At 37.6% G+C, this 15,725-nt stretch overlaps 5 protein-coding genes and 1 non-coding gene across 7 annotated transcripts; 3 read left to right on the top strand and 3 right to left on the bottom strand.

Annotated features, from left to right (window-relative positions):
- Positions 1-251: 251 nt before the first annotated feature.
- On the bottom strand, positions 252-4,094 carry LOC109169772 (CBL-interacting serine/threonine-protein kinase 7-like). Its single transcript, XM_019318667.1, has 2 exons — positions 4,053-4,094; positions 252-1,043 (listed from the first exon to the last, which is right to left on the bottom strand). The coding sequence occupies exons 1-2, from the start codon at positions 4,092-4,094 to the stop codon at positions 252-254; spliced, it is 834 nt and encodes a 277-aa protein (XP_019174212.1).
- On the bottom strand, positions 2,933-3,005 carry TRNAA-UGC. Its single transcript has one exon. It is a non-coding gene; the product is annotated as a tRNA-Ala (tRNA).
- Positions 4,095-5,235: 1,141 nt separating the features above from the next.
- LOC109169771 (uncharacterized mitochondrial protein AtMg00820-like) lies at positions 5,236-5,610 on the top strand. The gene has a single exon (XM_019318666.1). It carries the CDS (start codon positions 5,236-5,238, stop codon positions 5,608-5,610), a length of 375 nt encoding a protein of 124 aa, XP_019174211.1.
- Positions 5,611-5,622: 12 nt separating this feature from the next.
- Positions 5,623-6,834, top strand: LOC109169770 (uncharacterized mitochondrial protein AtMg00810-like). The gene is made up of 2 exons (XM_019318665.1): positions 5,623-6,415; positions 6,560-6,834. The coding sequence occupies exons 1-2, from the start codon at positions 5,623-5,625 to the stop codon at positions 6,832-6,834; spliced, it is 1,068 nt and encodes a 355-aa protein (XP_019174210.1).
- Positions 6,835-9,893: 3,059 nt separating this feature from the next.
- LOC109170511 (protein RADIALIS-like 4) lies at positions 9,894-10,807 on the top strand. Its single transcript, XM_019319660.1, has 2 exons — positions 9,894-10,342; positions 10,442-10,807. Exons 1-2 carry the CDS (start codon positions 10,047-10,049, stop codon positions 10,464-10,466), a joined length of 321 nt encoding a protein of 106 aa, XP_019175205.1. The 5' UTR covers positions 9,894-10,046; the 3' UTR covers positions 10,467-10,807.
- Positions 10,808-11,421: 614 nt separating this feature from the next.
- On the bottom strand, positions 11,422-14,471 carry LOC109170509 (maf-like protein DDB_G0281937). 2 transcript variants are annotated; one of them, XM_019319654.1, is made up of 9 exons: positions 14,368-14,471; positions 14,061-14,132; positions 13,898-13,972; positions 13,647-13,727; positions 13,121-13,190; positions 12,949-13,040; positions 12,191-12,232; positions 11,976-12,056; positions 11,422-11,698 (listed from the first exon to the last, which is right to left on the bottom strand). In XM_019319654.1, exons 1-9 carry the CDS (start codon positions 14,392-14,394, stop codon positions 11,627-11,629), a joined length of 612 nt encoding a protein of 203 aa, XP_019175199.1. In that variant the 5' UTR covers positions 14,395-14,471; the 3' UTR covers positions 11,422-11,626. The 2 variants fall into 2 exon arrangements, with proteins under 2 accessions (XP_019175199.1, XP_019175200.1); XM_019319655.1 differs by lacking the exon at positions 14,368-14,471 and adding an exon at positions 14,247-14,341.
- Positions 14,472-15,725: the final 1,254 nt, after the last annotated feature.

The raw sequence follows: 15,725 nt of genomic DNA, 5'->3' as shown, positions 1-15,725 counted from the left end.
ATTCTTGTACTTCAGTGATCATATTTTTCTCACTTTGTACCTATAATAACTAAATATAAAATATATAGAATAGAGTTTTTTCCACTTTTGGTCCCTCGACTTCACTTGTGGTGACAAATGGGATTCACGACTTTTATTCCGGACATAATAGGTGCTCAACTTTAATTTTTTTTCCACATTTGATCCCATCCGACCAAGAACCCGGCCAACCCACCGGAATTAGACTCAACCCTTGTTATGTTAAGGGTATTCTAGTCATTTCTAACCCACTGTTTGTCCTCGAATTCCATTTCTCCATTGACGACCTTTATCTCCACCAGCCATAGCTCCGGCGCCACTTGAAGAATTTCCACCATTAACGTTACTCTTGCTTTTACCAGTCTGATTCCCCCTCCCTTTCCCCTCTCCACCCTATACCCTGCTTCACTCCCGATCTTCTTTACCTTCTCCTCAACCTCTCCTACCTCGGAATTTGTGGTGAATCTCATTTCTTTCTTGTTCAATCCCTCCTGGAATAGCCCTGATAGATCCAACCCGGGAGACATTGAAATGATATCGAATGCGTTCATTTTGGTTAAGTGTTTGCAATCTTTGTCGAACTCTTGGTTCCCGAATTGATGTTCGTCTGTCAAACACGGGAGCTTCATTAGTTCCTCGATGGACATTCTGGTTACCGGATTGGGATCGAGCAGCCGGAAAATTATGCTCCGGGTGGACTTTGTGATCCAATCCGGGAACTGAAACGCGCGGCTTCGTATTGCACGGTACATGTTTGATATATTGTTGTCGTCGAATGGGAGGTACCCTGCGACGAAGGCGAAGAGGATGACGCCGCAAGACCACGCGTCGGCCTTGGCGCCGTCGTAGCCTTTTCTGATCATCACCTCCGGGGCGGTGTAGGCCGGAGTACCGCACGCGGTGTGGAGGAGGCCGTTCCGGATCTGCTCCGGCAGCGCGGAGAGGCCGAAATCGGAGATCTTGAGATTGCCGTCCTTGTCGAGGAGGAGGTTCTGGGGCTTGATGTCACAGTGGGTTAGAAATGACTAGAATACCCTTAACATAACAAGGGTTGAGTCTAATTCCGGTGGGTTGGCCGGATTCTTGGTCGGATGGGACCAAATGTGGAAAAAAAATTGAAGTTGAGCACCTATTATGTCCGGAATAAAAGTCGTGAATCCCATTTGTCACCACAAGTGAAGTCGAGGGACCAAAAATGGAAAAAAACTCTATAGAATAAACTGTTATAGGATTCCTAAGAATTCTTTAAATTTTTAAGAGTTAATACCCAAAATAGTCCCTCGACTATTTCGTAATTACCAATTTGGTCCTCGACTATCATTCTTACCCAATTAAGTCCTCAACTATACAATTTTTATCCAATTTAGTCCTTTGTCAATTTAACTGTTTGTTGGCTGTCAAAAGTGGAAATAAAGTTGTAATTTTACAAGTTTTCTCCTTCATCCTCATTTAGCAGCGCCAAACCATGTAGTAATAAGCTCCGGTTGGGTTCTAAACCTATCAGTATCGAAGTAGTGGTTATGCATCGGATAGCCCATGAATTTGATTTTCAACGATTTTTTGACGATCGAAATTTGATCGGAGTGTATTGCTGCATGGTTTGGCGCTGCTAAATGGAGAGGAAGGAGAAATCTTGTAAAATTATAATTTTATCCCGACTTTTGACAACAAACAATCAAATTAATACAGATGACTAAATTGGGTAAGAATTGTATAGTTGAGGACTAAATTGGGTAAGAATTGTATAGTTGAGGACTTAATTGAGTAAAAGTTACATAGTTGAGGACTTAATTGGGTAAGAATGGTAGTTGAGGACCAAATTGGTAATTATGACATAGTCGATGGACCATTTTGAGTATTAACTCATTTTTTAATTAATTGAATCTTACTATGGTATTATTTCTTCCAAAAAGTAAATATGAAAAAAGAAAATTTAATAGCTTCAAATAATAAAATTTAATCGTTGTCTAGAATATTAGACCATTAGAATTATATCTTAGCTTGATAGATTGAGCCAATTAGATTTGTCCGGAATAGAAAAAGGAATGTAATAGATAGTTTAGGAAGACCATAAATACATACCAATAGAATAATTTGGTAGAGTTACTAGTTCGAGTAACGAATCCATCAAATCTTTTATTAAGAGTGATAGATATATTGTGACACAACATATTGCATGAGAAGAAAAGTGACGTGACAAATATAATATTTCATAATTTCACATTGTTTTGTCATTTAAGTTTATAAAAACGTTACTTTTGGTACTTTATAAAGAAATTTTTACAATTTTTTAGAAAGTAATAGATAACTTTTCTCCATAATTTCTCTCTTTAGTAGTGATAAAAAGTAGGCAGCGTTATTTTTAGGCATTTCGCGTACAAAATGTTACTTCGTATTATTTAATGAAGAAAAAATTAAAAGTCCTACGATTCTTTGAATATTATTTCTCCATCTTTTTCTGCTCGTCATCACGCTTAGCTCAATTATTGTTTAGCCCAAATCTTGATTATCTTGCACAAAAAATCATTTTAGTCTATGCATAAATGGAGTTTCATTCTGATATATAAGCATCATTTTTTAAAACAGGGAAAAACACACGTACAAAATACCTCGGACTGTACGTCATGGAGAAAGAATATATAATAGACAACATTATTGCTGAAAGCTAGAATATTAGAATAATGCTCCTTTCCAATTCAAGCTAAGGTTAATATGCTGCTGTGTATTGATTGGCATATATATGTTGTATTCGAACCAACTAAATGAGTAAATGGCTAAGGAAATAAACGCAGACATATATATATGTTGCATACATATCTTAAAAGAGCTGCGGGCCATAGAAAACTCCATCTGCAGGAGTTTGCTTGCAGAAGAGTTGCAGACTTAGCTTCACAGTGCATGGAAGAGAAAAGTGTGGAGATGCGGGGGATCGAACCCCGTGCCTCTCGCATGCAAAGCAAGCGCTCTACCATTTGAGCTACATCCCCTTTTGGTTAACCATACGGGTGTTTTTAATTTATTAGCATACATACTTTTAATACTGCACGAAGAGATGGGCTTTCGGGTTTGGGTTGTACGTGCCATATAATCTAAAACTGACATGTCATAATTATATGGATAAATTTTACTATGGATCATGGTCTGTATAGCAACATAGACCATGAAATATGTATTATCTAAATTACATTTTAGTTTCATTTTTCACACATTAATTTTATTATAACAATAACAAAGTATCATTTTAATTCTACTACAGTTTTATTTAACATCCAATATACATTATTACATGAGCTTTGTTTTTTTCTTCCATTTTTTCACAAATACTAGTTTAATTATAGTAATAATACATAAGAACGGAGTATTATTTCAATTACACTTCATGTTCATTTGACAATATATGTTATTGTATGACTCTGAATTTTAGTTTCATTTTTCACGCACACTAGTTTCATTATAGCAACATTAAAGTATTATTTTAATTAATTATACTATTTCATTCGACAATTATGGCCCACACAATATGGTGTGGGACCAATCTTAGGAATATAAACTCAATAATTAGTCCTCAGTTACTTTGTAAAAATTCGTTTTGTTTACTTAGCAGTTAGTTTGGCAGTTAACACTGTTCATGTAGCAGTTATACTGTTCACAAGGCAGTTAGGCAGCTAAGCTTCTTTGTATAAAGGCTTTTCTTTCCTTCGAATAATACATACAAAATTCTTCCTTTCAATTCGACCTCTATTGCTCTCAGATCTGCAACATGGTATCAGAGCAGTTGTAATCAGGATCTCTCTGAGCAATAGTATCCTTTCGCTCTGTGTTCAATGGCAACGGCGTGGCCTACAATCGGGAATCATTCCGTCCCAACAAACAACACCACCAGTCTCCCTACTCCGGGAGGAAATCCGATGAATACAAGCACAGCACAACTCCGGAAGAATTTTTACAAACCAACCTATTATTTCATATGTTGTATGCAACTCTAATTCCAGTACAGATAATAGTGCCTTGTGGCATCTTAGACTAGGACATGCCTCCCATGTCAAAATACATTTGTTGAAACAGTTAGATTCCATGATTCATGTGAATAAAAGCCTGATTTGTGATAATTGCCATTTTGCCAAACAGAAAAGGTTACCATTCCAGTCTAGTACTTCCTCAGCAGCTAACTGTTTTGAATTGTTGCATGTTGATATATGGGGTCCTTACAAAGTTGCCACCATACACAATCATCACTACTTCCTTACCATACTGGATGATCACAGCAGGGATGTCTGGATTTATTTGTTGGAACAAAAGTCAGAAGTGAGAAATCTAATCATAAACTTCTGCACCTTGGTTGAAAATCAGTTTGGGGTCAAGGTCAAGTGTATTAGATCTGACAATGGCCTGGAATTCAGGATGGGTGATTTTTATAATCAGAGGGGTATTATACACCAAACTTCATGTGTGCACACCCCTCAGCAGAACAGCAGGGTGGAGAGGAAACATGGACACCTGCTATCAGTTGCTAGGGCCCTTAGATTCCAAGCTTGTTTACCTGAGAACTTATGGGGGGAATGTATTTTACATGCAGCCTATCTGATCAACAGATTACCTTCAGCTGCCATCAACAATCAGATCCCTTACCAGGTTTTGATGAAGAAGGCCCCAGACTATCAAAACCTTAAAGTGTTTGGATGCCTAGCCTTTGCAGCAACAGTTGGTCCTAGATCAAAGATGGATGCTAGAGCCAAGAAATGTATCTTTCTTGGGTATGCCAGTGGCACCAAAGGGTATAAAATGTATGATGTTGTGGATAAGACCCTTTTCATTTCCAGAGATGTGGTCTTTTATGAACAAGTGTTCCCTTTTCAGCAAACCACTAGCTCAAATGGATCTTGTCAAATCAACCTCCCCACCATGAACACCATGTCTCCTGAAGACTTTGACACAGCTCATGACCAGCTCAGTCATTGTATAAGTGAAGAAGGCCCTGAGCAGCCAATAGGAGATTGGCACATTCAAAGTCAGGTTAGCAGTAGCAATGATACACAAACCAGGTCCCCTCCATCAGCTGAACAAGCACCTGATGTTCCAGATATGCACTTAGCTACAGAAAGCTCAAGTCATCAGAATAACAGAAAGTCCACCAGGTAGAGACAAACCCCTAGCTATTTACAGGATTATATCTGTCAAGCTACAGTCAAGACTTCTCCCCATCCAATATCCAAAGTCATGGATTATAGAAGATTGGAGGACTCACACCACTCTTTTGTTATGAATATATCCTGCCATTCTGAACCAAAAAATTTCCAGGAGGCTATTCAGCATGATCATTGGAGGAAAGCCATGCAAGAAGAGATCAATGCTTTGCAAAGGAACAATACTTGGGAAGTGGTGGATCTACCCCCATCCAAGAAGCCAATTGGATGTAAGTGGGTGTACAAGATCAAACATAAAGCTGATGGGACTATAGAAAGATATAAGGCAAGATTGGTGGCAAAGGGCTACAACCAAACTCTTGGAATTGATTACTTGGACACATTTAGTCCAGTGGCAAAAATGACTACTGTAAGGACACTTCTGGCAGTAGCAGCAGCAAAGGAATGACATCTACACCAAATGGATGTAAACAATGCATTTCTTCATGGTGATTTGGAAGAAGAAGTATATATGCATTTGCCTCTTGGATTACCAGCTAATACAGACAGACAAGTTTGCAGATTAAACAAATCTTTATATGGGCTCAAACAGGCTAGCAGACAATGGAACACTAAGCTGAATATTGCACTGCAAAAGATGGGGTTCAAGCAATCCTTGCCTGATAATTCCTTATTTACAAAAGGAGAAGGTCAGTCTTTTATAGCCCTATTGATATATGTGGATGACATAGTTGCTGCAAGTGCTGATTTAGAAGCCATCCAAGAGGTGAAAAACCAGTTGAATGACATGTTTCAAATTAAGGACTTAGGGCCTATGAAGTTTTTTCTTGGCCTAGAGGTGGCTAGACATAGAAAGGGCATAGCTGTTTGCCAAAGAAAGTATGCTATTGAACTACTCATTGATACAGGGTTCATACACTCTAAACCAGTTCATAGTCCCACTGTCCTCTCACATAAGTTGAGCAAGAATGAAGGTGAACCTCTTGAAGACAACACACAGTACAGAAGAATAGTGGGCAAACTTCTGTACTTAACCATTACTAGACCTGACATTGGGTTTGCAACACAGCAACTATCACAGTTCTTGGACAAGCCCACTGACTTGCACCTTCAAGCTGCCCACAGAATCTTGAGATACATTAAAGCTGCTCCTGGCCAAGGGCTCTTCTTCCCAGTAGCTTCCAATCTACAGCTGAGAGCTTTTTCTGATTCAGATTGGGGGGCATGTGTTGACACAAGGAAATCAGTAACTGGTTTTTGTATTTTCTTAGGGGATGCTTTAATTTCTTGAAAATCTAAGAAGCAGCCCACAGTCTCCAAGTCATCTTCAGAGGTTGAATACAGGGCCCTAGCAGCCACCACTTGTGAAATACAGTGGTTGTTCTTCATTCTTGCAGAGCTAGGAATTCATCACAATGGGGCTGCATCTGTGTATTGTGATAGTAAATCTGCAATTGCAATTGCAGAAAACCCTGTTTTCCATGAGAGGACAAAACATATTGAGTTGGATTGTCATTTGGTAAGGGAAAGACTAAGCAAAGGGATCATCAAGCTTCTCCACATCACTTCAGAAAACCAGCTAGCAGATCCTTTCACCAAATCTCACTGTCCTAAGTCATTCAATCACTACATTTCCAAGCTTGGATTGATGGACCTATACAATCCAGCTTGAGGGGGGGTCTTAGGAATATAAACTCAATAATTAGTCCTCAGTTACTTTGTAAAAATTCGTTTTGTTTACTTAGCAGTTAGTTTGGCAGTTAACACTGTTCATGTAGCAGTTATACTGTTCACAAGGCAGTTAGGCAGCTAAGCTTCTTTGTATAAAGGCTTTTCTTTCTTTCGAATAATACATACAAAATTCTTCCTTTCAATTCGACCTCTATTGCTCTCAGATCTGCAACAACCAACAATTTGAATTATATGAGCTAGATAACATATAGAAAATAATGGAAAAATTGGTGAAGGCGTGTATGTATATATATATATATATATATATATATATATATATATATATATATGTTGTTGTGTGTAACCTAGCTTTGATTGGTGTATGGTGTGTTGTGTTTTGTTGTGTTTCTAAGGTTGTAGAAGACATCATTGATTCCGATTCCCCATGTATCCTACTGCTCAATTAAACTGCAATGCGACAATAGCAATGGAGTCGCAATCAATGAAGAATCCACACGGCCCACACCCCATATACCATTGGAGAATAGAGAGATTTTATGATAGGAGAGCCCAATTAACTTCAACTTGCAAATTTTTATGCCATCCAATAAAATAACTACATAAAAAAGGATAATTCATCTTTATAGGCTTGGGAGTGAGACAGGACAAGCTAAGGTAGTATATCTACAACCATGAAAATTTTACTGGACACATCCACGTGGATATATATATATATATATATATATATATATATATATATGATAAGGATTCCCTTGTTAGACCTAAAATAACCAAATAAATTTAGAGAATAATTAAGTTAATTATAAACTGATCATGACACTATTCCACATTAACGGTTGAGTCAAATCTTTATTCTTAATTAACTTTTATATAGTGGAGTTAGGGTTTCAATCTGAATATAATTATCAATGAGAGATTGGACCAATCTCTCCATCCTCTAATCTTAATGAATTCTCCGGGTGTCATTAGTGTACAACACAGCTCTTTTCTCACCCCATAATCTTGATAGAAATATATATATATGGTTTGTATTGAAACGGGGAAACCATGGACGATATATCAGTTTACAAATGTTATTGTTGTTTGTCTGCTAAGAATATAATGCCTGCTGTGTCTCTGGTTGAATCATTTCAGCAGTCATGATGCCATCAAAGACCAGAATCATTAATTATATTGCATGCATCCATCTGAAAATGTACATATATTCATCATGCACGCAGGCAGCAGGCAGCTGTGCATTGCCATGGATATATACCTATCATCAACAAACAACAAAAAACAAGTGGTCCATGTACGTACTTGCCTCAACTCCATCTTCTATCCCCTCCTCTCTCTTATTTGGGTGATCGACAAGAAAAACTCGCAGCTGCTACCTAATCGAAAGTTTGCCCTGGGTACGTAAATCATGCCTTGTGATCCTAGTTGACAAATCAGTTTAGCTAGGTTGCTCATAACTGATGATAGCCTCAAACCAAAACGCTAGTAGACCACTCCCACTAATTAAGAATTAAGTTAACTGCCTGTAACTTGGTTGGGGTTGTCCCATATATCCCTTTCTTATTAATCATAAATTAACCTTGTTTAACCCTGTGATTACTGAGACATAATCATACGCCGTGCTGTTTACTGTCTGGGCGGGCAAAAGAAATTACCAGGAGCCCATCCAGAAAGAGACAAGGTTTTCCAGGTTGGAGGATCCACCAAAAAGTTGTAAGGTAGTTCACAAGTAAAAAGGCAACCTTAGCAAACAGGCATTATGAGATGAGGTTGTTTTAGCATGCATGGTTGTGTTGGTCGCCTCACGTCAAAATTTTCTCATCTCCTTATGTGGAAAAAGCCATACAAAATGAGGGTCTTAATGTTAAAGGTACAAGGAATAAACACTATTTTGAGAATAATAAAGGCTATTGTCTTGCTGTAATACACATTCGCAGTGAAAAAAGTAGGGGAGGATACTTTGTACGGAAAATAATAAGTGAACTCAAAAAGTAAAATTTATATCACCAGGAGAGTAGTTGGATCTCATATGATTAAGATTATCGAGTAATGTGGTATGAGTGTACTAACTAGAGTACGGACGCCAGCTACAACTCGTTTGGAGTTTTGGAACATTGTTCTGCTTATGCAACATATATAGTAAATAATAAAGTACAACCATGCATTATCACAGTTAAGATTTCCCTCGAAATGGAAAAATATGTAACATATAGTCGGACTGTAGAGTTAAATTAGTATCAAATTAAATGATATTTTTTGTCTCAATTAAATATTTAAATTAATAGTTAAACTTTATGTTTATTTTATTATATATTATATGATCAATACGTAACGTGCTTACCTTTTATATATGTTACATTTGGTGAATCGTGCTTGGACATACACAAGATTTCTGATTAAATATTTGAATGTCAACTTGATCATCACGTGAGTGTTAATATAATGTTTGACAGAATGCTGATAAAAAATAAAGTGTTGCTACATTACTCTAAATGATTCCAAAATTGGATGCCAACTCAACTATGTAAAGTGACGGTTTGAAAACATGACTGACTAGCTTAAACCTTTTCAAATTCACACCACGCGCAATGCATCAAAATTTTGAAACGAACAACTAAAAATCTAAATTAAGAGTCGGATTGCAATTTTGATCTGACCCAAATTAAAAAGCGAGTTCTATCAAATAATTTGACCGCACATTTATTATTTATACTGTATCTGTTCAGCACTTACCTGTAATGTACCTTTCACGTTTGGTGAAATTCAAAGATATATACACGAGACTCCTATTTAAAAATTTAAATGTCGACTCGACCATCGTGCATTAATTAGACTGAAAAGTAAGTGATTAAGCAAGAATTTGATGGAGAAATTAACCGTACCAGAGGTTGTCTGAAATGTAATATACTAGTCCGTATAATGTTTTTTTCTGAACCGGGGGGCTAAAGACATGAGTCTTATCATGATGGCTTTTACAAAATCTCCCCGGCCTGGTTTACTTTGCCACTGAAAACAACTTCTCAGCCGCTAAAAAGCACTTCCACCGGCCCACCATTTATCCTTCCATGCTACTATATATAGAGCAGCCATGACACTATTGTTTCCACAAACCATTATTTCACTCACATCTAATTAGCTTCCCAGGCCACCACTGTACTGTACTGTACTGTTCATCTCTATCTTAGCTTGTTTGAAATGGCGTCCAGTTCAGCGTGGACGGCCAAGCAAAACAAGCGTTTCGAGAATGCGTTGGCTGTCTACGACAAGGACACGCCGGACCGGTGGCGCAACCTGGCCAGGGCGGTCGGCGGGAAGACGGAGGAGGAAGTCAAGCGCCACTACGAGATGCTCGTGGAAGATATCAACCACATTGAGTCCGGGAAAGTCCCCTTGCCGAATTACGACGCGCATGCCGCCGGCGCCGGCGCCGCCAACGGCTCCTCGTCGTCGTCGTCGTCGTCGTCGTATGCACTGATGCAGCAGGAGAAGAAGTAATTCGTAACTACTTTAACTAAATCTTTAACACCATCGTATTCTGATATGCAGTTTTCTCATTCGATCGATTTCCGTTTTGTGATTACTCTTGGCAGGCTGCAATATATGAAGCTTCAGTAGAGAGCGTTAATGGCGGCCGGAGGAAAGCACAAGCAGTTCCAGGACGACGGAGGATCAAGTCGATATATAGGCATTATTATTATTATTATGTAAACAAAATAAAAATGACACCAGAAGATTGTGCTAGCTTCTGGTTTTTGCTTCCTAAAAATTCTCGAAGGAGATTATATTATTAATTAATTAATTAATTAATTAATTAGCAATGTACCATGAACTCTGAAGTTATTAACGTTGCTGGAAAGTGACCGGAAAACATATTCATGTATCGTACTTAATTATGTTGTCGTAATTAATTCTAGTACTAGTTTGTCTACATGTCACGTCTCTTCCCAGATGATAGATACATGTTCACTCCTTCCATAAAGTTGGAATCGGAGAAGTCAAGTTAGTCGAACAATTGGTGTTCAACTGCTTGAGGGAGTTGCCTTGGCCTTCTCGGTCCGTTATCTCCTTTTAGTCCTTTGTCGGTTGACTCCTCAAGGGAGTTGCCTTGGCCTTCTCGGTCAGCTATAGTAATCTTAGTTGGTTTATCTCCTTTTAGTTCTTTACTGGTTAGAGTCACAAGCCCAGTGATCTTCTTAAGCCAATCAGTTGGCAATCGACTCCTTGAGGGAGTTACCTATTAGGCTTTTTAGGCCAATGATAACTTAAACTACTTTACCTCATTATAGTCCCTTGCCCTTTAAGATCACAAGATTAGTAGTCTTCTTGGGAATGTCAGCTGTGGGCCTATGGACAACTTAAGTTAGTTTCTCTCATTGTGATCCTTTGCCGACTAGAATCAGTTTCAACTTTGGTTTGATCTGCTTAAGACTAAAAGAAACCTGACAAGTATAATGACCCAAAAGACTTGTCAGTTGTAGAATATGCTCAGAGCTATGTTGAGATCAAATATGGGGCCTAAAGGGATCATATACACACATTTTTGGCAGAACCCATCATGTCAAATGAGAAATATTCATACAAACAAAAATTTTAAACCTCATAGTACCTTGATTCAGTCAATAATTGAATCAATCTTTTAATTTCAGTTTCAAACCATTCATGAGTTTCAGACCTTAGTGCACATCAAATAAAGAACCATTTTAGCTTAATACAATGTCCTTGAATGTTTCGTAGCACGAGTAGCGTAATTCCAGAGTTGATTGATGCTAGACGTTCTAGAGAACCTCCGTTATCAGTTTTTGCGTGAGAGCTTTGGGAAGTCCCATCACGCTATCAGTCGCTCCAGCCTGTCCAAAGCAGGATATCATACAATTTTCGCAACTATTGAGTAAATAGCATCATGGGATGCCAGAAGTACGAAAGGTGCAATATAGCATGCACATTATTCTTAAGACAGGCTGTACATCAATTAAAGTAGCGTGTCATGATCCTAATGAGGTATAAATCATGCAAACTGCCTGTTATAATTCTTCATGTTTCACGGATTTTGTACTTCCAATGATGTCACGATATAAGCATTACTTAAACAATGGCTACAAGAAAGGTCAAGTTGTTGTAATTTACCACTCGCTTTATATAAGGCTGTATCAAGGGATGTTCAATTAGCAGGCCGCCAGCTACATAGAGCACCGTCCCTTCCTCAATCTGATAAAAAAGACGAAAGGAAAGTTCAAGCAGCTAAATAAATCTTCTATCTTTCAACTAACTTATGAAACCATACATAATCGATTACAATATCTTACAAGTATTATATTAAATAAATAGAAAGGTTCTATTACCAGCTTATCGATGACATCTTCTGGTATTTCATGGAAATAAATCTGTAATTCAGAAACATTACGGTAACTTTTAAAACATGAAAAAGAATTACTCTTATCTAGTAGAAAACAGGAAATGAAAGCATGAAGCTTGACAAGGACATATATGGCAACATATTCTGCGTGTTCCTTCACAAATGAGAGATGAACCAAAAAGCAAGCTGAGAATTCGACGTAATTCATAATAATTGCCTCACTGCCACTACGGACTTGAGATTCTTCTGCCACCAAACCAGTATTCTTGCTTTGCAATTGCAGTGATACGGTGACCATAATGACATTTGTAAATAACCATCAAAGGCTTTTATTGGGGTTTGTTAAAAGGGCAGAACTGAAAATTAAGGGTCACTCACATTCCCCCCCACACCCATCTTCATTCTTGCTTTGGTATTATAATAGCATGGTGGTCATTTTGACTTTGAGCAAACTCGCTTGCCCAAAACCAGAAAAGCTTTTTCTTCGGTTTGTTAGATGTGCAGAATTGAGTTTGCATTGGACAATGTATGTATATGAACTCTCAAGGGCTGGAAAATTGAAAGGAAAGAGGAAACAAGCAGAATTTCTCCCTCTTTTACATATTCAATATCTATGCCAGTTTAGAGATAAAGTTTTAATCATTGAGTAAATTCCATATACATAAACAAAAAAACATATATCTAGGAGCCCAATTAAAAAATCAGAATAAATAAAAATAGAAATCGTTTAGAATTGTGCAGTACCTCTACTTTGTCCAATTCACCTCTTTTTTTCCCAGTTTTCAAGTTTGTAACAAGAACAGAACTAATGGTTGCTGCTTGTCCATTTGAGTAATCTGAAATTACAAGAGTAAGAACACAAGGAAAAAAAAATGAATCTACAAAAGCAAGGATCAGTGCAAAATCATCAGCAGACCTTTAATGAACTCCCGTGCTTCTTCTTTGTTCTCTGGTTTCTCCCTGATCATACCCTCATACACCACCACCTCCAATAATTTCAATTTAGCAGTAAGAAACATTAGCACAGAAAGATCTCACCTGAACTGGGAGGGAGGAGGGGTGTGCGTCTGTTGAGGACAGAGGGAGGAGCTAATGAAGTGAAATATAATAAACACCCCAGAACAAGAAAAATGCTCTATTCCACCAATGTGCCTTGGGACAAAAAGTACATGCAATATAAGGCTGAACTATAAAATCTGCTTCCTAGAGTTAGTCCAGAAAATGGAAATTCTATGGAGAAGCACTAGCAGCAATCCTAATAACACAAGCTCAAGAAACAACCAACACCACCGCTCAGGAAGAGCTTGCAATTTAGAGTCACACATTAACTACACTATATTTCTTTCTTTACGTAGCTAATTAAAAACCAATCACATTCAAGTAAGTATGATGAATTGCAGATATTTAACGATAAAAATAACAGCAACAGAAATGTTATGCACCTGGTCACATGTAATCAGAAGCATTGGCTCAGCATCTTCCATAGATTCATCAATGTTAAGTCTGGGTATGATGGCTTCAGCCTGATGAAACATTCCAATTACAAGTCTATGTCAGCAATATATATATAGTACTCCAAAGAAACATGGTATGGAAACATGGGACAATGTAACAAGTACTATAAAATTAATGCATTTTAGATCCTAGTGGAGACACAAGAAAGTTTGCAACTTTAAGTTGAAAAAGATCAAACCTTTGCCTCAGCAAGAGCCATAACCAAATCTTCAGGCTTTTCTTTACGAATAGCTTTCTCATCTATGTCTGCACTCTAAGCCATAACACAACTCATTGCGATTCCCAGAAGAAACAACGAAAGTACTTCCAGACAATTGACAAACACATTGTGGGCGGATTACCATGGTGATGAATTCATACCCCATTTCAGCTAAAACTTGTCGACGTGGTGCTGAAGCAGAACCCAATATTAGCTGCAACCGCGAAAATTATAAATTGAATTTTACATATACTAATTCAAATCCAAAAAATAATGATAATAATAATAACTCACGAAAAACGAAAGTAAAAATGTTTGGTGTCATTACAAAAGATTAGCATAGACAACAGCAGACAATCATCGTTATAATCCAGCTAATTCCTAGTTATGGTTGTGGAACCTTAACAAGCCGCCATTAGCCATGAAGAAGAGAAAATTACTATAATCACCTTGAATGGCCAAGTGTTTCCTTCCATTTTGCGCGGAGAGATTCCCGTATACGCTGGCGGAGACCGGAGTAGCAATGTCGCACTTTACTCTCTATGGATGGTTGCCGAGAAGATAAAAATAAAAAATAAAAAGGCCTAAATTATAGCCCAGACCCACTAAAGCCCAAATTAAAATGGGCTTTTATCTTGTTAGTGACCCATATTTCTTAGCCCAAATTACACTCAACACGCCTCATTTGCCGACAACAGTTATACCATGGTACAAGGTGAATTCAGATCCAAAATACACAATTTTACATACTAAATGTTCATAATTTATATACTGAATGTTCACAATTTAAATTGTAAACATTCAATATGTAAATTATATATTTTTAGATATGATCTTATAAAGTGGATCCGAATTCATAGAATAATTTGTCATTTGCCAATCACGGCTTCCCTTCCACCCCGACCACAAGTCCACAACGGACTACAATGACAAAATTAGCCCCCATGCATTGACTTAGCAAACAAGAAGTCTCACTTAAAACGTCAGGTTTGATTCCTACCATCATGAATATTGTACTTAGAAATGTACAATTTGATGTAGAGTTTTGTATGGGCAGCTCAAATGGTCATAGAGGTGAAATGTTGGAAGAATGACTAGAGATTGAGTCTCACCAGCGAAATTGAGGGGCAGGTGAAAAGTTGGAAGAATGACTAGAGATCGAGTCTCACCCGCGCGAAAGTGAGGGGTTAGAGGCAGTCTTCCCAAATGCTCTGTCAGGTTGGAGTTCAATCTTTTGAAAGATTTACTTCTTAACGAGTATAATATTTATCAATACTATCTTGATAAAGTATTCGAGTCTATAACACATGTATTTCAGTTGGGTTTATCCAATCATACTATAAAAAAAAAAAAAAAAAAAACAATTAATTGTATGTAGCTTTTGTATATCGTCTTGAGCCACTTCTTGATTGAATAATTGAAACCAGGCCAGGAATGAAAATAAAAATATAGTGTGAAGGGGAGAAGAGATGCAGATTAGAATAAACGTCGATCTGCAGTTTTGTTGGTTTCCCTTTATCTCTTTTGAAAGAAAGAGAGATGATGAAAACGTCAAGTTCTGGAATTACAGAATATTCTCTCCATGGATCCCATTGGAGAATTCATTAATAATATATTCTGATCGGTGTCGGGTTAAACGTATATATATATTTCAATCATGTTCTTTAAAACGGATCGGAGCTCATATACTGAATCTGCTTACTGTTAAGGATAGATAGACTAGGAGGAAAGCTAAGGAAGGAGTCACATCTATCGCGGCAAGCCATTATTGAAGATGACGGAAAGATTCCTATAAAGCGTCAAACAT

Source organism: Ipomoea nil, unplaced genomic scaffold, assembly GCF_001879475.1.
Source record: "Ipomoea nil cultivar Tokyo-kokei standard unplaced genomic scaffold, Asagao_1.1 scaffold3321, whole genome shotgun sequence".
Lineage (NCBI taxonomy): Eukaryota > Viridiplantae > Streptophyta > Magnoliopsida > Solanales > Convolvulaceae > Ipomoea > Ipomoea nil.
The sequence above is the reverse complement of the archived record's forward strand: the minus strand, read 5'-3'. Positions and strand labels throughout refer to the sequence as shown.